Source organism: Pleurodeles waltl, chromosome 10, assembly GCF_031143425.1.
Source record: "Pleurodeles waltl isolate 20211129_DDA chromosome 10, aPleWal1.hap1.20221129, whole genome shotgun sequence".
NCBI classification, from domain to species: Eukaryota; Metazoa; Chordata; class Amphibia; order Caudata; family Salamandridae; genus Pleurodeles; species Pleurodeles waltl.
The window spans coordinates 15,028,316-15,049,411 of record NC_090449.1 but is presented as its reverse complement, the minus strand read 5'-3'; the positions used below and the strand labels follow the sequence as shown (position 1 = coordinate 15,049,411).

Here is a 21,096-nt window from a genome sequence, read left to right as displayed (position 1 = left end):
ATAGGAGGAGATGCATTTTCAGTCCTGCATGGGGTACCTTGCATTGGTCCAGTAAAGTTTATGCATGCTCCCGCCTACTCCCAGTGGTCTGACAAGGGTATCATATAAAACATTTGTTGTCACTTCTACTCACATGACGCAGGGCGTATCTCCCACAAACGCTGTGATGTCACTTCCTGTTAGAAGATCAGTCCCAGAGATGGTGAGGAGGGTTCCGCCAGCTACAGGGCCACGCTGTGGGTATATATCCTGCAACACTGGATCCTGAAACACAAAGAGGGGCGGCAGAGAATACGGAAAGCAGGTCAAAGCATGCAGGGCAGAACACGCAAAACTACCCTGCTGAAGCTATCAAGCGCAACCTATCCATCGCCCTACCCGAAACTATGAACTGCCTTGGTCAGTAGCTTTACCTTTCCTTTCCCAACACACCTGCCAGCACGGGCCAAGCAGCAATGGCATGAAGAAGGTAAAGGTATCGATGGAGGCCGAGAAGCACAGCCCAGTCTACCCCAGAAAGTTATGAGCTTTAGAATATGGATCACTTGCGCCATCTTTAGGTGGGCAAAGGCAGGAAGCCATTAGGGGATGAACTCACTGTGCAATAAATAGTCAAAGCCTCTGATCCCAAACACTGGCAGTCCTGCCACCCAACCTAAAACCTGCGAGGCAATGAGGTAGCCTGGCTATTACCCTAGACTAGAATGCCTTCCCTGGCATTACTTAATACAGCAAGCTGTAAGGGCCAGAGACACTCCCTCCCTCCCCCCCCAATCCAGCATATTCTGGGAAGTTCAGAGACGTAATCTCTGCTGATTGAGGTCATCCTATTCTTTGCTCCTGGGAGGGACTTCACACCTTGTTCAAGCCTTTGCAAATGCTGATCAGTTGCTTTCAGAAGTTTGAGAGCATATGCAAATTAGCTCACAGGAACTTCAGGCAGGGAAAAGGTAACTTTTAAACGTTTTTAAAAGATTTAAAGCTAGCAATCACTAACTTATACGGGCTAAGAAATGGACTTAAATAAGGTGGTTTCTCAAAATGACAGAACTAACAAACTTACTCCCAAAGTGCAACGTTGATAATGCACAGCATGTGTATCTGCAGCTACACATGCCACTGAACATATATATATATTTATATAGAGAGAGAGAAAGCGAGAGAGACGGAAGAGAAGGGGGAAGGGTTTACACTCACTTGGTAAAAGAAATCCTGGGTAGAAAGACCTGGTGGGCGCTTCTCCACAGAGACTGTCACGGGACCCGAAGACACCTCCGGGCTTGCGGAGACAGCACAGACGATTCTGAGGGGGCAAATGATAGAGACTGTTTTATATAGTTCAGAACTTAGTGTCACAATGTTGTGCCATGCACAGACCGCACATAAGAGAGGTACCAGTGCGGTGCAAGGTATGCACAAGAAACCCTGTGACGGGAGGAGCAAGCACTGAACTCCGCCGTCTGGAGTAACAAGGGTAGTGAGGAAACAAGATTGTAATACTTTAACAAAACAGAACTTCAGTTGTTTTAGGTTTCCTGGCTGTGTTCCTGAAGTAGGATAAATGCCGGCCTCCTGGAGCCATTAACTGGGACTGTGTCCTGAATTCCAATTATTTATCGTTCTTATATAGCCCTTCTCAAACCTTAGGGCATTGCAGCGCTTTGCAATATAACACTACCTGCATGTATAGATGTAAATTGTTAAAGTCAGTAGTTAAATATACAAGAGGAATTTTAAGGGAAAGGACACTCATGCAGTTCAGTTATACAGGCAGAACGTGTAAAAATAAAAGTTTATTTTTAATTAAAAAAATTCCCTATCTGAGGTTGTCATGTACAGTGTTCGAGAGTGTGGGGGTGGCACCAGCAAAGGGATTAAATGATGCTTGGTGGTATTTTCACTTCTTTACTTTAATGTGGAGGACATTTAGGCCCTCAGTAGAACCCTGGCGGTCAAAGACCGCCAGGGCTGTTTTGGAGTTTGCACCGCCAACAGGCTGGCGGTGCAAACTCACGTATTACGACTGCAGCGGTACCGCCAGGACCAGCGGTTTTCCGCCACGTTGGTCCCGGCGGATTTAATCCTCCAGGGCAGCACTGCTTGTAGCGCTGCCCAGGAGATTACGAGTCCCCCTCCCGCCAGCCTTTTCATGGCGGTAGGAACCGCCATGGAAAGGCTGGCGGAAAGGGAAGTTGGGAAGCCCCTGGGGGCCCCTGCACTGCCCATGCCTTTGGCAAGGGCAGTGCAGGGGCCCCCTGGCACAGCCCCATAAAGCTTTTCACTGTCTGCACAACAGACGGTATTGCAGGTAGGTACTTTAGGAACTTTGAATTAGCAAAATAGCATATACAGTTTTCACATAAATCACATATAGCTATTTTAAAACTAGACACAGTGCAATTTTCAACAGTTCCTGGGGGGGAGTAAGAGTTTGTTAGTTTTTGCAGGTAAGTAAACCACCTACGGGGTTCAAGTTTGGGTCCAAGGTAGCCCACCGTTGGGGGTTCAGAGCAACCCCAAAGTTACCACACCAGCAGCTCAGGGCCGGTCAGGTGCAGAGGTCGAAGTGGTGCCCAAAACGCATAGGCTTCAATGGAGAAGGGGGTGCCCCGGTTCCAGTCTGCCAGCAGGTAAGTACCCGCGTCTTCGGAGGCAGACCAGGGGGGTTTTGTAGGGCACCGGGGGGACACGAGTCCACACAGAAAGTACACCCTCAGCAGCACGGGGGCGGCCGGGTGCAGTGTGCAAACACGCGTCGGGTTTTTAATAGGTTTCAATGGGAGACCAAGGGGTCTCTTCAGCGATGCAGGCAGGCAAGGTGGGGGGGGCTCCTCGGGGAAGCCACCACCTGGGCAAGGGAGAGAGCCACCTAGGGGTCGCTCCTGCACTGGAGTTTGTATCCTTCAGGCCCTGGTGGCTGCGGGTGCAGAGTCTTTACCAGGCGTCGGATCTTAGAAGCAGGCAGTCACGGTCAGGGGGAGCCTCGGGATTCCCTCTGCAGGCGTCGTTGTGGGGGCAACTCTGGCTACTCACGGTCTCGCAGTCGCCAGGGAGTCCTCCCTGAAGTGATTGTTCTCCACAAGTCGAGCCGGGGGCATCGGGTGCAGAGTGTCAAGTCTCACGCTTCCGGCGGGAAACGCAAGTTGTTTCAAAGTTGCTTCTTTGTTTCAAAGTTGCAGTCTTTGGTGAACAGGGCCGCTGTCATCGGGAGTTCTTGGTCCTTCTAGATGCAGGGCAGTCCTCTGAGGATTCAGAGGTCGCTGGTCCCTGGGGAGAGCGTCGCTGGAGCAGTGTCTTTAGAAGTGGGGAGACAGGCCGGTAGAGCTGGGGCCAAAGCAGTTGGTGTCTCCGTCTTCTCTGCAGGGTTTTTCAGCTTAGCAGTCCTCTTCTTCTTAGGTTGCAGGAATCTGCGTTCCTAGGTTCTGGGGAGCCCTTAAATACTAAATTTAAGGGCGTATTTAGGTCTGGGGGGTTAGTAGCCAATGGCTACTAGCCCTGAGGGTGGGTACACCCTTTTTGTGCCTCCTCCCTGAGGGGAGGGGGGGCACATCCCTAATCCTATTGGGGGAATCCTCCATCTGCAAGATGGAGGATTTCTAAAAGTCAGAGTCACCTCAGCTCAGGACACCTTAGGGGCTGTTCTGACTGGCCAGTGACGACTCCTTGTTTTTCTCATTATCTCCTCCGGCCTTGCCGCCAAAAGTGGGACCGTGGCCGGAGGGGGCGGGCAACTCCACTAGCTGGAATGCCCTGGGGTGCTGTAACAAAGGGGGTGAGCCTTTGAGGCTCACCGCCAGGTGTTACAGTTCCTGCAGGGGGAGGTGATAAGCATCTCCACCCAGTACAGGCTTTGTTACTAACCACAGAGTGACAAAGGCACTCTCCCCATGTGGCCAGCAACATGTCTGGTGTGTGGCAGGCTGCTAAAACTAGTCAGCCTACACGGATAGTCGGTTAAGGTTTCAGGAGGCACCTCTGAGGTGCCTTCTGGGGTGTATGTTACAATAAAATGTACACTGGCATCAGTGCGGTGTGCATTTATTGTGCTGAAAAGTTTGATACCAAACCTCACAGTTTTCAGTGTAGCCATTATGGTGCTGTGGGGTTCGTGCTGACAGACTCCCAGACCATGTACTCTCATGGCTACCCTGCACTTACAATGTCTAAGGTTTTGCTTAGACACTGTATGGGCATAGTGCTCATGCACTTATGCCCTCACCTATGGTATAGTGCACCCTGCCTTAGGGCTGTAAGGCCTGCTAGAGGGGTGTAGGAAGTTGGCTCTGTATGTGCTATTTCAAAGTAAGGAATAGCATGCACAGAGTCCAAGGGTTCCCCTTAGATGTAAGATAGTGGCAAAAAGAGATAATACTAATGCTCTATTTTGTGGTAGTGTGGTCGAGCAGTAGGCTTATCAAAGGAGTAGTGTTAAGCATTTGTTGTACATACACACAGGCAATAAATGAGGAACACACACTCAGAGACAAATCCAGCCAATAGGTTTTGTTATAGAAAAATATCTTTTCTTAGTTTATTTTAAGAACCACAGGTTCAAATTTTACATGTAATATCTCATTTGAAAGGTATTGCCGGTAAGTACTTTAGGAACTTTGAATCATTTCATTAGCATGTATACTTTTCACATAAAACACAATAAGCTGTTTTAAAAGTGGACACAGTGCAATTTTCACAGTTCCTGGGGGAGGTAAAGTAATGTTAGTTTTAACAGGTAAGTAAGTCACTTACAGGTTTCAGTTTTTGGTCCAAGGTAGCCCACCGTTGGGGGTTCAGAGCAACCCCAAAGTTATCACACCAGCAGCTCAGGGCCGGTCAGGTGCAAAGGTCAAAGAGGTGCCCAAAACGCATAGGCTTCAATGGAGAGAAGGGGGTGCCCCGGTTCCAGTCTGCCAGCAGGTAAGTACCCGCGTCTTCGGAGGGCAGACCAGGGGGGTTTTGTAGGGCACCGGGGGGGACACAAGTCAGCACAAAAAGTACACCCTCAGCAGCGTGGGGGCGGCCGGGTGCAGTGTGCAAACACGCGTCGGGTTTGTAATGGTTTCCTATGAGAGATCAAGGGATCTCTTCAGCGTTGCAGGCAGGCAAGGGGGGGGGGGCTCCTCGGGGTAGCCACCACCTAGGCAAGGGAGAGGGCCTCCTGGGGGTCACTCCTGCACAGGAGTTCCGTTTCTTTAGGCGCTGGGGGCTGCGGGTGCAGGGTCTTTTCCAGCCGTCGGAAAATGGAGTTCAGGCAGTCGCGGTCAGGGGGAGCCTCGGGATTCCCTCTGCAGGCGTCGCTGTGGGGGCTCAGGGGGGACAACTTTGGTTACTCACAGTCGTAGAGTCGCCGGAGGGTCCTCCCTGAAGCGTTGTTTCTCCACCAGTCGAGTCGGGGTCGCCGGGTGCAGTGTTGCAAGTCTCACACTTCTTGCGGGGAGTTGCAGGGGTCTTTAAATCTGCTACTTGAAACAAAGTTGCAGTTCTTTTGGAGCAGGGCCGCTGTCCTCGAGAGTTTCTTGTCTTTCTCGAAGCAGGGCAGTCCTCAGAGGATTCAGAGGTCGCTGGTCCCTTGGAAAGCGTCGCTGGAGCAGGTTTCTTTGGAAGGCAGGAGACAGGCTGGTAAGTCTGGAGCCAAAGCAGTTGGTGTCTTCTGTTCTTCCTCTGCAGGGGTTTTTCAGCTCAGCAGTCCTCTTCTTCTTGTAGTTTCAGGAATCTAAATTCTTAGGTTCAGGGGAGCCCTTAAATACTAAATTTAAGGGTGTGTTTAGGTCTGGGGGGTTAGTAGCCAATGGCTACTAGCCCTGAGGGTGGGTACACCCTCTTTGTGCCTCCTCCCAAGGGGAGGGGGTCACATCCCTAATCCTATTGGGGGAATCCTCCATCTGCAAGATGGAGGATTTCTAAAAGTTAGAGTTACCTCAGCTCAGGACACCTTAGGGGCTGTCCTGACTGGCCAGTGACTCCTCCTTGTTGATTTCTTTGTTTCCTCCAGCCTTGCCGCCAAAAGTGGGGGCTGTGGCCGGAGGGGGCGGGCAACTCCACTAAGCTGGAGTGTCCTGCGGTGCTGTGACAAAGGGATGAGCCTTTGAGGCTCACCGCCAGGTGTTACAGCTCCTGCCTGGGGGAGGTGTTAGCATCTCCACCCAGTGCAGGCTTTGTTACTGGCCTCAGAGTGACAAAGGCACTCTCCCCATGGGGCCAGCAACATGTCTCTAGTGTGGCAGGCTGCTGGAACCAGTCAGCCTACACAGATAGTCGGTTAAGGTTTCAGGGGGCACCTCTAAGGTGCCCTCTGGGGTGTAGTTTACAATAAAATGTACACTGGCATCAGTGTGCATTTATTGTGCTGAGAAGTTTGATACCAAACTTCCCAGTTTTCAGTGTAGCCATTATGGGGCTGTGGAGTTCGTGTAAAACAGACTCCCAGACCATATACTCTTATGGCTACCCTGCACTTACAATGTCTAAGGTATTGCTTAGACACTGTAGGGGCACAGTGCTCATGCACTGGTGCCCTCACCTATGGTATAGTGCACCCTGCCTTAGGGCTGTAAGGCCTACTAGAGGGGTGTCTTACCTATACTGCATAGGCGGTGAGAGGCTGGCATGGCACCCTGAGGGGAGTGCCATGTCGACTTACTCGTTTTGTTCTCACCAGCACACACAAGCTGGCAAGCAGTGTGTCTGTGCCGATTGAGGGGTCTCCAGGGTGGCATAAGACATGCTGCAGCCCTTAGAGACCTTCCTTGGCATCAGGGCCCTTGGTACCAGGGGTACCACTTACAAGGGACTTATCTGGATGCCAGGGTGTGCCAATTGTGGAATCAAAAGTACAGGTTAGGGAAAGAACACTGGTGCTGGGGCCTGGTTAGCAGGCCTCAGCACACTTTCAATTCAAAACATAGCATCAGCAAAGGCAAAAAGTCAGGGGGTAACCGTGCCAAGGAGGCATTTCCTTACACAACCCCCCCCCCCCCAAACGAAAGAGGATGAGACTAACCTTTCCCAAGAGAGTCTTCATTTTCTAAGTGGAAGAACCTGGAAAGGCCATCTGCATTGGCATGGGCAGTCCCAGGTCTGTGTTCCACTACAAAGTCCATTCCCTGTAGGGAGATGGACCACCTCAACAGTTTTGGATTTTCACCTTTCATTTGCATCAGCCATCTGAGAGGTCTGTGGTCAGTGTGAACTAGGAAGTGAGTACCAAAGAGGTATGGTCTCAACTTCTTCAGGGACCAAACCACAGCAAAGGCCTCCCTCTCAATGGCACTCCAACGCTGCTCCCTGGGGAGTAACCTCCTGCTAATGAAAGCAACAGGCTGGTCAAGGCCATCATCATTTGTTTGGGACAAAACTGCCCCTATCCCATGTTCAGAGGCATCTGTTTGCACAATGAATTGCTTTGAGTAATCTGGAGCTTTTAGAACTGGTGCTGTGCACATAGCTTGCTTCAGGGTGTCAAAGGCCTGTTGGCATTCTACAGTCCAGTTTACTTTCTTGGGCATTTTCTTGGAGGTGAGTTCTGTGAGGGCTGTCACAATGGATCCATATCCCTTCACAAACCTCCTATAGTACCCAGTCAAGCCAAGGAATGCCCTGACTTGAGTCTGGGGTTTTGGAGCTGCCCAGTCCAGAATAGTCTGGATCTTAGGCTGGAGTGGCTGAACTTGGCCTCCACCTACAAGGTGTCCCAAGTAAACCACAGTTCCCTGCCCTATCTGGCATTTGGATGCCTTGATAGAGAGGCCTGCAGATTGCAGAGCCTTCAAAACCTTCTTCAGGTGGACCAGGTGATCCTGCCAGGTGGAGCTGAAGACAGCAATATCATCAAGATAAGCTGCACTAAAGGATTCCAACCCAGCAAGGACTTGATTCACCAACCTTTGGAAGGTGGCAGGGGCATTCTTTAAACCAAAGGGCATAACAGTGAACTGATAATGCCCATCAGGTGTGGAGAATGCTGTCTTTTCTTTTGCTCCAGGGGCCATTCTGATTTGCCAGTACCCTGCTGTTAAGTCAAAGGTACTTAAGAATTTGGCAGCCCCTAATTTGTCTATTAGCTCATCAGCTCTAGGAATGGGATGAGCATCTGTCTTGGTGACAGAGTTGAGACCTCTGTAGTCCACACAAAACCTCATCTCTCTCTTTCCTTCTTTGGTGTGAGGTTTGGGGACTAAGACCACTGGGCTAGCCCAGGGGCTGTCAGAGTACTCAATTACTCCCAATTCCAGCATCTTGTGGACTTCCACCTTGATGCTTTCCTTAACTTGGTCAGACTGTCTAAATATTTTGTTTTTGACAGGCATGCTGTCTCCTGTGTCCACATCATGGGTACACGGGTGTGTCTGACCAGGGGTTAGGGAAAAGAGTTCAGCAAACTGCTGCAGGACCTTCCTACAGTCAGACTGCTGTTGGCTAGAGAGGGTGTCTGAGTAGATCACTCCATCCACTGAGCCATCTTTAGAGTCTGATGAGAGGAGATCAGGGAGAGGTTCACTCTCAGCCTCCTGGTCCTCATCTGTTACCATCAACAGATTTACATCAGCCCTGTCATGGAAGAGCTTAAGGCGGTTCACATGGATCACCCTCTTGGGGCTCCTGCTTGTGCCCAGGTCCACCAGGTAGGTGACCTGACTCTTCCTCTCTAGTACTGGGTAAGGGCCACTCCATTTGTCCTGGAGTGCCCTGGGAGCCACAGGCTCCAGAACCCAGACTTTCTGCCCTGGTTGAAATTCAACCAGTGCAGCCTTTTGGTCATACCACAACTTCTGGAGTTGTTGGCTGGCCTCAAGGTTTTTACTTGCCTTTTCCATGTACTCTGCCATCCTTGAGCGAAGGCCAAGTACATAGTCCACTATGTCTTGTTTAGGCTCATGAAGAGGTCTCTCCCAGCCTTCTTTAACAAGAGCAAGTGGTCCCCTTACAGGGTGGCCAAACAGAAGTTCAAAGGGTGAGAATCCTACTCCCTTCTGAGGCACCTCTCTGTAAGCGAAAAGCAGACATGGCAGGAGGACATCCCATCTCCTTTTGAGTTTTTCTGGGAGCCCCATGATCATGCCCTTTAATGTCTTGTTGAATCTCTCAACAAGGCCATTAGTTTGTGGATGATATGGTGTAGTGAATTTATAAGTCACCCCACACTCATTCCACATGTATTTTAGGTATGCTGACATGAAGTTGGTACCTCTGTCAGACACCACCTCCTTAGGGAAGCCCACTCTGGTAAAGATACCAATGAGGGCCTTGGCTACTGCAGGGGCAGTAGTCGACCTAAGGGGAATAGCTTCAGGATACCTACTAGCATGATCCACTACTACTAGGATATACATATTTCCTGAGGCTGTGGGAGGTTCTAGTGGACCAACTATGTCCACACCCACTCTTTCAAAGGGGACCCCCACCACTGGAAGTGGAATGAGGGGGGCCTTTGGATGCCCACCTGTCTTACCACTGGCTTGACAGGTGGGGCAGGAGAGGCAAAACTCCTTAACCTTCTGGGACATATTGGGCCAGTAGAAGTGGTTGACTAACCTCTCCCACGTCTTGGTTTGTCCCAAATGCCCAGCAAGGGGAATATCATGGGCTAAGGTCAGAATAAACTCTCTGAAACCCTGAGGCACTACCACTCTCCTAGTGGCACCAGGTTTGGGATCTCTTGCCTCAGTGTACAGGAGTCCATCTTCCCAATAGATCATATGTGTTCCATTTTTCTTGCCTTTGGACTCTTCAGCAGCTTGCTGCCTAAGGCCTTCAAGAGAGGGACAGGTTTCTTGTCCCTTACACAACTCTTCCCTTGAGGGTCCCCCTCGGCCTAAGAGCTCAACCTGATAAGGTTCCAGCTCCATAGGCTCAGTTCCCTCAGAGGGCAGAACTTCTTCCTGAGAAGAGAGGTTCTCTTTTTCTTGCTGTGTTGCAGCTGGTTTCCCAGCTGACTTTCCTTTCCTCTTGGTAGGCTGGGCCTTTCTTCCAGACTCCAGCTCTACTTTTTCACCCTGAGCCTTGCACTGTGCCCTTGTCTTGACACACACCAGTTCAGGGATACCCAGCATGGCTGCATGGGTTTTCAGTTCTACCTCAGCCCATGCTGAGGACTCCAGGTCATTTCCAAGCAAACAGGATATTTGAGGAGACCACCACCTGTTTCAGGCCATTGACCCCTCCCCACTCTAAAGTTACCATAGCCATGGGATGTACTTTAGTCTGATTGTCAGCGTTGGTGACTGGATAAGTTTATCCAGCCAGGTATTGGCCAGGGGAAACCAGTTTCTCTGTCACCATGGTGACACTGGCACCTGTATCCCTCAGGCCCTCTACACTTGTCCCATTAATTAAGAGCTGCTGCCTGTATTTTTGCATGTTAGGGGGCCAGGCAGCCAGTGTGGCTAAATCCACCCCACCCTCAGAGACTAATGTAGCTTCAGTGTGACACCTGATTTGCTCTGGGCACACTGTTGATCCCACTTGGAGACTGGCCATTCCAGTTTTAGCTAGATGGGAGTTAGAAGTGGTATCTTTCTTGGGACAGGCCTTGTCTCCAGTTTGGTGTCCAGACTGACTACAGCTACGACACCAGGCCTTTTTGGGATCAAAGTTTTTACCCTTGTACCCAGAATTGTTTTGTGAAGAGGCTCTGGGCCCACCCTCCTGTGCAGGTTTTTGGGGGCCTGTAGAAGACTCTTTACTATTTTTGTTTTTGGCTGTCTCACCACCTTTCCCCTGGGGAGGTTTTGTGACCCCTTTCTTTTGGTCACCCCCTGTGGAAGTTTTGGACACCCTAGTCTTGACCCAATGGTCCGCCTTCTTTCCCAATTCTTGGGGAGAAATTGGTCCTAGGTCTACCAGATGCTGATACAGTTTATCATTGAAACAATTACTTAATAGGTGTTCTTTCACAAATAAATTGTACAGCCCATCATAATTACTTACACCACTGCCTTGAATCCAACATCTAGTGTTTTTACTGAGTAGTCTACAAAGTCAACCCAGGTCTGGCTCGAGAATTTTTGAGCCCCCCTGAATCTAATCCTATACTCCTCAGTGGAGAATCCAAAGCCCTCAATCAGGGTACCCTTCATGAGGTCATAAGATTCTGCATCTTTTCCAGAGAGTGTGAGGAGTCTATCCCTACACTTTCCTGTGAACATTTCCCAAAGGAGAGCTCCCCAGTGAGATTTGTTCACTTTTCTGGTTACACAAGCCCTCTCAAAAGCTGTGAACCATTTGGTGATGTCATCACCATCTTCATATTTAGTTACAATCCCTTTAGGGATTTTCAACATGTCAGGAGAATCTCTGACCCTATTTATGTTGCTGCCACCATTGATGGGTCCTAGGCCCATCTCTTGTCTTTCCCTTTCTATGGCTAGGATCTGTCTTTCCAAAGCCAATCTTTTGGCCATCCTGGCTAACTGGATGTCCTCTTCACTGGAGTTATCCTCAGTGATTTCAGAGAGGTTGGTCCCTCCTGTGAGGGAACCAGCATCTCTGACTAGTATTTGTGGAGTCAGGGCTTGAGAGGCCCTGACCTCCCTAGATAGGACTGGTAGGGGGGAATCATCCTCCAATTCACTATCCTCATCCTCTGTGTTGCCATCCTCAGAGGGGTTGGCCTTTTCAAACTCTGCCAACAGCTCCTGGAGCTGTAGTTTGGAAGGTCTGGGGCCCATTGTTATTTTCTTTATTTTACAGAGTGACCTTAGCTCCCTCATCTTAAGATGGAGGTAAGGTGTGGTGTCGAGTTCCACCACATTCACATCTGTACTAGACATTATGCTTCTAAAAGTTGGAATACTTTTTAAGAATCTAAAACTAGTTCTAGGTTCTAATTCAAACTTTCACAAACTTTTAAACTCTAAAAGCAATGCTAACAGGGACTAACACAAGGCCCTAGCAGGACTTTAAAGAACTTAGAAAAATTTCAAATTGCAAAAAATCAAGTTCTAATGACAATTTTTGGAATTTGTCGTGTGATCAGGTATTGGCTGAGTAGTCCAGCAAATGCAAAGTCTTGTACCCCACCGCTGATCCACCAATGTAGGAAGTTGGCTCTGTATGTGCTATTTCAAAGTAAGGAATAGCATGCACAGAGTCCAAGGGTTCCCCTTAGAGGTAAGATAGTGGCAAAAAGAGATAATATTAATGCTCTATTTTGTGGTAGTGTGGTCGAGCAGTAGGCTTATCAAAGGAGTAGTGTTAAGCATTTGTTGTACATACACACAGGCAATAAATGAGGAACACACACTCAGAGACAAATCCAGCCAATATGTTTTGTTATAGAAAAATATATTTTCTTAGTTTATTTTAAGAACCACAGGTTCAAATTTTACATGTAATATCTCATTTGAAAGGTATTGCAGGTAAGTACTTTAGGAACTTTGAATCATTTCATTAGCATGTATACTTTTCACATAAAACACAATAAGCTGTTTTAAAAGTAGACACTTAGTGCAATTTTCACAGTTCCTGGGGGAGGTAAAGTAATGTTAGTTTTAACAGGTAAGTAAGTCACTTACAGGTTTCAGTTTTTGGTCCAAGGTAGCCCACCGTTGGGGGTTCAGAGCAACCCCAAAGTTATCACACCAGCAGCTCAGGGCCGGTCAGGTGCAAAGGTCAAAGAGGTGCCCAAAACGCATAGGCTTCAATGGAGAGAAGGGGGTGCCCCGGTTCCAGTCTGCCAGCAGGTAAGAACCCGCGTCTTCGGAGGGCAGACCAGGGGGGTTTTGTAGGGCACCGGGGGGGACACAAGTCAGCACAAAAAGTACACCCTCAGCAGCGCGGGGGCGGCCGGGTGCAGTGTGCAAACACGCGTCGGGTTTGTAATGGTTTCCTATGAGAGATCAAGGGATCTCTTCAGCGTTGCAGGCAGGCAAGGGGGGGGCTCCTCGGGGTAGCCACCACCTAGGCAAGGGAGAGGGCCTCCTGGGGGTCACTCCTGCACAGGAGTTCCGTTTCTTTAGGCGCTGGGGGCTGCGGGTGCAGGGTCTTTTCCAGCCGTCGGAAAATGGAGTTCAGGCAGTCGCGGTCAGGGGGAGCCTCGGGATTCCCTCTGCAGGCGTCGCTGTGGGGGCTCAGGGGGGACAACTTTGGTTACTCACAGTCGTAGAGTCGCCGGAGGGTCCTCCCTGAAGCGTTGTTTCTCCACCAGTCAAGTCGGGGTCGCCGGGTGCAGTGTTGCAAGTCTCACGCTTCTTGCGGGGAGTTGCAGGGGTCTTTAAATCTGCTACTTGAAACAAAGTTGCAGTTCTTTTGGAGCAGGGCCGCTGTCCTCTGGAGTTTCTTGTCTTTCTCGAAGCAGGGCAGTCCTCAGAGGATTCAGAGGTCGCTGGTCCCTTGGAAAGCGTCGCTGGAGCAGGTTTCTTTGGAAGGCAGGAGACAGGCTGGTAAGTCTGGAGCCAAAGCAGTTGGTGTCTTCTGTTCTTCCTCTGCAGGGGTTTTTCAGCTCAGCAGTCCTCTTCTTCTTGTAGTTTCAGGAATCTAAATTCTTAGGTTCAGGGGAGCCCTTAAATACTAAATTTAAGGGCGTGTTTAGGTCTGGGGGGTTAGTAGCCAATGGCTACTAGCCCTGAGGGTGGGTACACCCTCTTTGTGCCTCCTCCCAAGGGGAGGGGGTCACATCCCTAATCCTATTGGGGGAATCCTCCATCTGCAAGATGGAGGATTTCTAAAAGTTAGAGTTACCTCAGCTCAGGACACCTTAGGGGCTGTCCTGACTGGCCAGTGACTCCTCCTTGTTGATTTCTTTGTTTCCTCCAGCCTTGCCGCCAAAAGTGGGGGCCGTGGCCGGAGGGGGCGGGCAACTCCACTAAGCTGGAGTGTCCTGCGGTGCTGTGACAAAGGGATGAGCCTTTGAGGCTCACCGCCAGGTGTTACAGCTCCTGCCTAGGGGAGGTGTTAGCATCTCCACCCAGTGCAGGCTTTGTTACTGGCCTCAGAGTGACAAAGGCACTCTCCCCATGGGGCCAGCAACATGTCTCTAGTGTGGCAGGCTGCTGGAACCAGTCAGCCTACACAGATAGTCGGTTAAGGTTTCAGGGGGCACCTCTAAGGTGCCCTCTGGGGTGTAGTTTACAATAAAATGTACACTGGCATCAGTGTGAATTTATTGTGCTGAGAAGTTTGATACCAAACTTCCCAGTTTTCAGTGTAGCCATTATGGGGCTGTGGAGTTCGTGTAAAACAGACTCCCAGACCATATACTCTTATGGCTACCCTGCACTTACAATGTCTAAGGTATTGCTTAGACACTGTAGGGGCACAGTGCTCATGCACTGGTGCCCTCACCTATGGTATAGTGCACCCTGCCTTAGGGCTGTAAGGCCTACTAGAGGGGTGACTTATCTATACCTGCATAGGCAGTGAGAGGCTGGCATGGCACCCTGAGGGGAGTGCCATGTCAACTTACTCGTTTTGTCCTCCCTAGCACACACAAGCTGGCAAGCAGTGTGTCTGTGCTGAGTGAGGGGTCCCCAGGGTGGCATAAGATATGCTGCAGCCCTTAGAGACCTTCCCTGGCATCAGGGCCCTCGGAATGAACACTGGTGCTGGGGCCTGGTTAGCAGGCCTCAGCACACTTTCAAATCAAAACTTAGCATCAGCAAAGGCAAAAAGTCAGGGGGTAACCATGCCAAGGAGGCATTTCCTTAAAGTGGGCTTGGTACAAACAATTCCCAGAGCATAGACATTTCTTAGTCAGTGGCACTGAACGCCAAGCCTGGCTGAGATGCACTAGCTTCCTGGGGGATGTCCAAGCGTAGATAGACAGGGATTATAGGATGAGAGCCAGAGACCCGCATGGTCTTTCTAAACAGCTTAAACAAGTTGGCATAGGTTATCGGCGAACCCCATCTGATGCCCAGTACACGGTTTTTAGTTGTCTTGTCAATGATAAAAGATACGCCTTGGGTTTACTTCCAGAAATATTTACCATTGGTCGGGTTTCCCACAATAATCCATCTGGAACTTATTTAAGAACTCCCAGTAATGGTTGAGTCCACCAAGGTGGTATTCACCTACCAAGGTGTGGTAAACCACCAGTGATTAAACATGCCATGGTAAGTTGTGGGAGAGGCGTTTCCCTCAAAATCTCATGAATTCCTGAAAGCTCTTAGAAAAACATTTTCTTAATGAAAAAAAAACTCAGCATCTTTTGGGTGTTCTCTTTCTAGTAAGATGTCTACCATCGCTGCTCGGAGTAGGTCACACTGCTTCTGTCCTCAGGCGCTTTCAGGGAACTGCTGGAAGAAGGGTCGCTCTGCTGCTTCCCTGTGTCACGGTCAGGGGGCTGCTGGGGGAAGGGTCACACGGCTGATGTCCTCTCGAGGCACAGACAGGGTACTGCTGGGGGAAGGGTCACACTGCTGATGTCCTCTTGTGGCACAGACAGGGTACCGCTGGGGGAAGGGTCGCTCTGCTGCTTCCCTGTGTCACGGTCAGGGGGCCGCTGGGGGAAGGGTCACACGGCTGATGTCCTCTGGTGGCACAGACAGGGTACTGCTGGGGGAAGGGTCACACGGCTGATGTCCTCTGGTGGCACAGACAGGGTACCGCTGGGGGAAGGGTCGCTCTGCTGCTTCCCTGTGTCATGGTCAGGGTATCTCTGGGGGAAGGGTCACACTGCTGCTGTCCTCTGGTGGCACAGACCGGGTACCACTGGGGGAAGGGTCGCTCTGCTGCTTCCCTGTTCCACGGTCAGGGTACCTCTGGGGGAAGGGTCACACTGCTGATGTCCTCTGGTGGCACAGACAGGGTACCGCTGGGGGAAGGGTCGCTCTGCTGCTTCCCTGTGTCATGGTCAGGGTACCGCTGGGGGAAGGGTCACACTGCTGCTTCCCTGTGTCATGGTCAGGGTACCGCTGGGGGAAGGGTCACACTGCTGATGTCCTCTGGTGGCACAGACAGGGTACCGCTGGGGGAAGGGTCGCTCTGCTGCTTCCCTGTGTCATGGTCAGGGTACCGCTGCCGGAATGGTCACACGGCTGATGTCCTCTGGTGGCACAGACAGGGTACTGCTGGGGGAAGGGTCACACGGCTGATGTCCTCTGGTGGCACAGACAAGGTACCGCTGGGGGAAGGGTCGCTCTGCTGCTTCCCTGTGTCATGGTAAGGGTACCGCTGGGGGAAGGGTCACACTGCTGATGTCCTCTGGTGGCACAGACAGGGTACCGCTGGGGGAAGGGTCGCTCTGCTGCTTCCCTGTTCCACGGTCAGGGTACCGCTGGGGGAAGGGTCACACTGCTGATGTCCTCTGGTGGCACAGACAGGGTACCGCTGGGGGAAAGGTCGCTCTACTGCTTCCCCATGTCATGGTCAGGATACCGCTGGGGGAAGGGTCACACGGCTGCTGTCCTCTGGTGGCGCAGAAAGGGTACCGCAGGGGGAAGTGTCTCACTGCTGCTGTCCTATAGCTCATCTGGTGAATGTTTTAACTGTTTCCATCTTTCATAAAAGTGTGTTGTAGGGCCATTGTGTTCGTGGTCAAAAGATGCTAAACTGCATGATAACCCTCTGAATTCTGGCTGACTGGGCGGCTGGAGAATAGAACCATGTGCAGCCTCAACAGGAAGCATCTGCACCCTCAGCATGAACACGTGCTCTTCCGAGGTGCAAGCACCACTATATTCCGCAAAGTGAGTGAGACTGGAAAACGAAACAGCAGAGCCGAGAGACACATTGCACGAACGTCCTGGTACAGACCAGGAACCACTTATGACAATGAGGAAAAAGTAAATGTCACCTTACACGTGCATCTGCCTTATTTTTTTTTAATATATAGTCCAAACTCAACCCAAAGGTATTGGAGCACTTTACATGGGCACCAGCTACATTACATGAGGTCACATTCATTTTTTAGGCTCACAGAGAAGGTGATTTGACCAGAATGAAAGGATGTTGAACTAAGGCTCAGACTCATTCTAGTTCCCAGTACCAAAGTTGGCATCTCTGTACATAACGGCACATCCTCTCAAGCCTTCTATGCAACTCACCTGGTCGAGATCCTGTACAGGTCTGGAACTGGGATGCAAGGGAGTCCGGCCACCGTCACCTCCACATCCTCCACTCTCTGGCCCAGGTTGGTCCCGCTGATGGTCAGTAGAAGACCTCCCTCCAGCACACCAGTCTGAGGCTGGATCTGAGTGTCCATGAGAGGGGATGAGAGCAAAGACAAGCATTGAGTATAGGAAACCACACCCTAATAGTAGCTGGTAAGATAGGTCACTGAGCGGCTCACCTCAGATGTATAGTGTTCTGAGGTCGTTAACCTAAGTGCCAGTGAACTGGTAACATGGTTCACTACTGTGAGCTAAACCTTTAGTGATAAAGCACTTTTATAGCAACAATTTACACTTCATACATACACAAAGATCTCTAAGGGTTGATGGTAATAGACAACACCTTGGCATTCACTTTGTTCCACCTTGGGATGATCCCCATTCAAAACTGTGCTGCACGCAGGTCTCAGCAGCAGGTCCTTAACCTAGGTGACGTATAACCAGTTGCCTAAGCACCCACACATGAACATACACAAATAAGTATTTATGGGTTGACAGGGGTAGATAAGACAGTCTATTCTGTATACAACTGTCATTGTCTCACATTTTTGCCAAAACAGCTCCAGCCCTTAATAAATTTCCCTTGCAAAAAAAAATAATAATCAGACAGCCAGGAGCAACAAACCAAACAGGAGCAACTTTGGTGCAGATTAAGGGGGGCTATTAGTTGTACAGTATGAACATCTACTGGTTGTCTCTCCGAAGGACTAACTAAAAAGTCCACCTGTTTGTTTAGCCATCAATTTGCTTCAATTTTCACACGGTTCTTCATTTACCCAGAGAAGATGCCTTTTGGAAGTGGTGAACATTGTCTTGCCCATTTAACTACGATTAAAAAAATATATCTATATTATGTGGAAGCTATAGGAAGCTGGCCCTTTATGTGGTATGTAAATAGCATGTAGAGCAGTGGATCCCAACCTGTGGTCCGGGGACCCCTGGGCGTCCGCAAAGCCTTCTGAGGGGGTCCGCGAAAGCTTAGAAAATTAAAAAAATGTTAACAAATATTGACAAATTAGGTCCCCAGCTTCCAGTAAGGACTCAGGCGGGGGTCCCCGGATTCCAATGATGATTCAGTGGGGGTCCCTGGGTTCCATTAATGTTAAAATGGGGGTCCACATAAATCAAAAGGTTGGGAACCACTGATGTAGAGGGTTCAGGGGTTCCCCGGTGAATGGACAGAGCTCTGCCAACAGGTATGGTCCAGGAGTTAAGGTGAGTGGTGGGCAAGGTCCAAGGCAGCTCCAGCAGTACACCACCAGCGGCACAAGGGCAGCTGGGTGCAAAACCGCATCAGGTGGACAGTGCGTTCCTATGGGGGGGGGGGGGGATCTGTCATTGCCAAAAGAGGCTGCAGACTCAGGCCAGGAGGCCAGTTGGGCTGAACCAACAGCAGGGCTCAGGCCTCAATACTCAGGCGCAGGTGGGCACCTTTGGTCCTCTTTGCCACCGCTCAGGGGTGACGGGTGGAGAGGTGTCGGAGTTTGCTGACCAGAGCAGTCGCAGTAGAGGAGGGCTGCGTGTAGAGGCTGCAGTAATCATTAGGGAGTCCAGGAAGGATGAAACCACAATGGAGTCTGACTCTGAAGGGGTGGGGAACCTTGTTAGCACCAGTGGTCCACTTCAGATTGGGTTGGAGACGGCAGGTGCAGTGGTGACTTCAGGTGTCGGGGTTGGTGGTCTCAGAGGCTTCAGAGCCCCTTCTTTACAGTTTGCTGTAAAACAGGCCACTGTTTATGGGTGGTCTTTAGTCTTTTTCGAAGGCAGGCAGTCCTGCCAGGTTTCTGGAGTCCCGGCCACAAGATGAGTCATTTCTTGGTAGGGGTTTCGACCAGCAATGCAGAAAGGCCAGCGGGGTTAGCATCAGGTCAGCCAGCAGCTTCTTTTCTCCTCTTCTACTTTTGTGACTCTTCGGGCTTCTTAGGTTGGCAAAATCGACTTCTCTGCCGGCAGGGGCTCCCCCAAATGCTGAATTTAGAGACGTTAGGGGTGTGTAGGATAGTAGCCAATGGACTACTGAGCCTTGGGGTCACTACGTCCCCTATATGACCACCTCTTGTGGGAAGTGGGCATAACCGTGTCCCAGAATCCCTAAGTATGTCATTGCAAAGATGGCTACTTCTGAAAAATTGTGTCCAACCCAGGAAGGGGAGTACTGGGTGACCCTCAGCTGTGAGGAGAGCCAGAAGACTAGGATGCAGCCCCCATAGGCAACTCACAGGCAGCGGAGTCGCAGTGAAGCGAACTCCCCACACTTGAAGAGGCGTCCCACCTCACTGGAGCAGCAGGCATGAGACTTTGCATAGCAGGGTAGATTGCTGGAGGCCGGAGCTACACGGAGCCTGAAGATCCCTTGGAAGAAGAGCCAACAAGCCTTGGTAGCTGCAAGAGTTGTGGTGCAGAGGTGTACTGTCCTGCAAGGACTGGCAGGGGCTCCACTTCTCCCAAGTTGGACATCTGGTAGAGAGGACCTAGGGGACCACTCCAGACCAACACCTGTGTTGCAGGATCCACGCAGTTTTGCAGGAGAGAGGATCCACGCAGCCGGTCATCGTTGCAGTTGGTGCCTGAGGATGCAGGTGAGTGACTCCTTCACTCCAAGGGAGATTCCTTCTTGCTTCTTCTGCAGGCTGAAGACTTGTCACCCTCGGAGGATGCACAGTGAGGGAAATGTTGAAGTTGCTGGAAGGAGCCGGAGAAACATTGTTGCAAGGTGAAGTCGGTGCTGGAGTTGCAGATTGTCAGTTCCTGGAGGATCCAGTTGCAGTCCCAGTGGCCAGAAGATGAAGTAAACAATGCAGAGGAGTCCTGATGTAATCTTGCACGTCAAATCTATTGATAAACCCTGGAAGGGGGACCCTAAATAGCCCAAGAAGGGGGATTGGTCACCTAGCAGGATGACCATTTATCAGGAGGGGGCTGTGACATCACCTGCCTGACCTGGCCACTCAGATGCTTCCAGGGATGTCTACCCACCTTGGATTCACGGTGGCAGAATTAAGTGGTCACCTGGAGGAGCTCTGGGCACCACCCCAGGGGGTGGTGATGGCAGGGGAGGGTCACTCACAATCCACTGTCCAGTTTCGTGCCAGAGCATGGACTGAGGGTCCCTAGACTGGTGCAAACCGGTTTATGCAAGGAGGGCACCAAATGTGCCCTTTAAAGCATACCAGAGGCTTGGGGAGGCTACCCCTCCCAAGCCATGTAACACCTATTTCCAAAGGGAGAGGGGGTTGCCTCCCCCTCCCAAAGGAAATCCTTTGTTCTGCCTTACTGGGCTTGAGCTGGTCAAGCAGCAGGAGGGCAGAAACCTGTCAGTAGGGTGGCAGCAGTACGGACTGCCCAAGAAAACCCTGCAAACGGGTGGGAGCAAAGCTGGGGGTCCGCTAAGGAGCCTCCCCACCCCCACCCGAGTGCATGGAAACATGCAACCTATACTGGGAACAGTATTGGGGTATGATTCCAACATGTTTGATACCAAACATGCCTAGGTTCCGAGTTACCATTATGTAGCTGGACATAGGTTGTAACCTATGTCCAGTACATGGATGAAAGGGCTTCCCCAAACTCACGAAGTCCAGGAAAATGGAGCTGGAGTTCGTGGGGGCACCTCTGCTAGAGCAGGGGTGCACTCACATACAAGTACTTGCACCCAGCCCTCTGGGCTAGGAGGGCGTGCCATAGGGGTGACTTACAGTGACCTGGTGCAGTGACCTGTAGTAAAAATGGTGTGTGCACCTTTTCACGCAGGCTGCAATGGCAGGCCTGCAGGCACATTTTGCATGGGTTCCTCGTGGGTGGCATAATACATGCTGCAGCACATGGGGATCCCCTGGTACCCCAATGCCCTGGATACCTAGGTACCATATACTAGGAACTTACACGGGGCACCCATATGCCAAATTTGGGGTGTTCTAGTCAGGGACAACCACATTTAGAGGGAGAGAGCAAAGACATTGGGATCCTGGTTAGCAGGATCCCAGTGAACACAGTCAAAACACACTGACCGCAGGCAAAAAGTGGGGGTAACCATGCCAAAAGATGCTACTTT

At 50.7% G+C, this 21,096-nt stretch overlaps 1 protein-coding gene across 4 annotated transcripts in view; it reads right to left on the bottom strand.

Annotated features, from left to right (window-relative positions):
- Positions 1–21,096, bottom strand: part of PLXNB3 (plexin B3) — a 255,741-nt gene that overhangs the window by 42,946 nt on the left and 191,699 nt on the right. For all 4 annotated transcript variants that reach the window (XM_069209417.1, XM_069209416.1, XM_069209419.1 and 1 more), the window contains 3 exons: positions 16,980–17,125; positions 1,198–1,303; positions 134–264 (listed from right to left, as the gene is read on the bottom strand). In XM_069209417.1, coding sequence (XP_069065518.1) covers positions 134–264; positions 1,198–1,303; positions 16,980–17,125 — 383 coding nt within the window. The remainder of the gene's footprint in view (positions 1–133; positions 265–1,197; positions 1,304–16,979; positions 17,126–21,096) is intronic.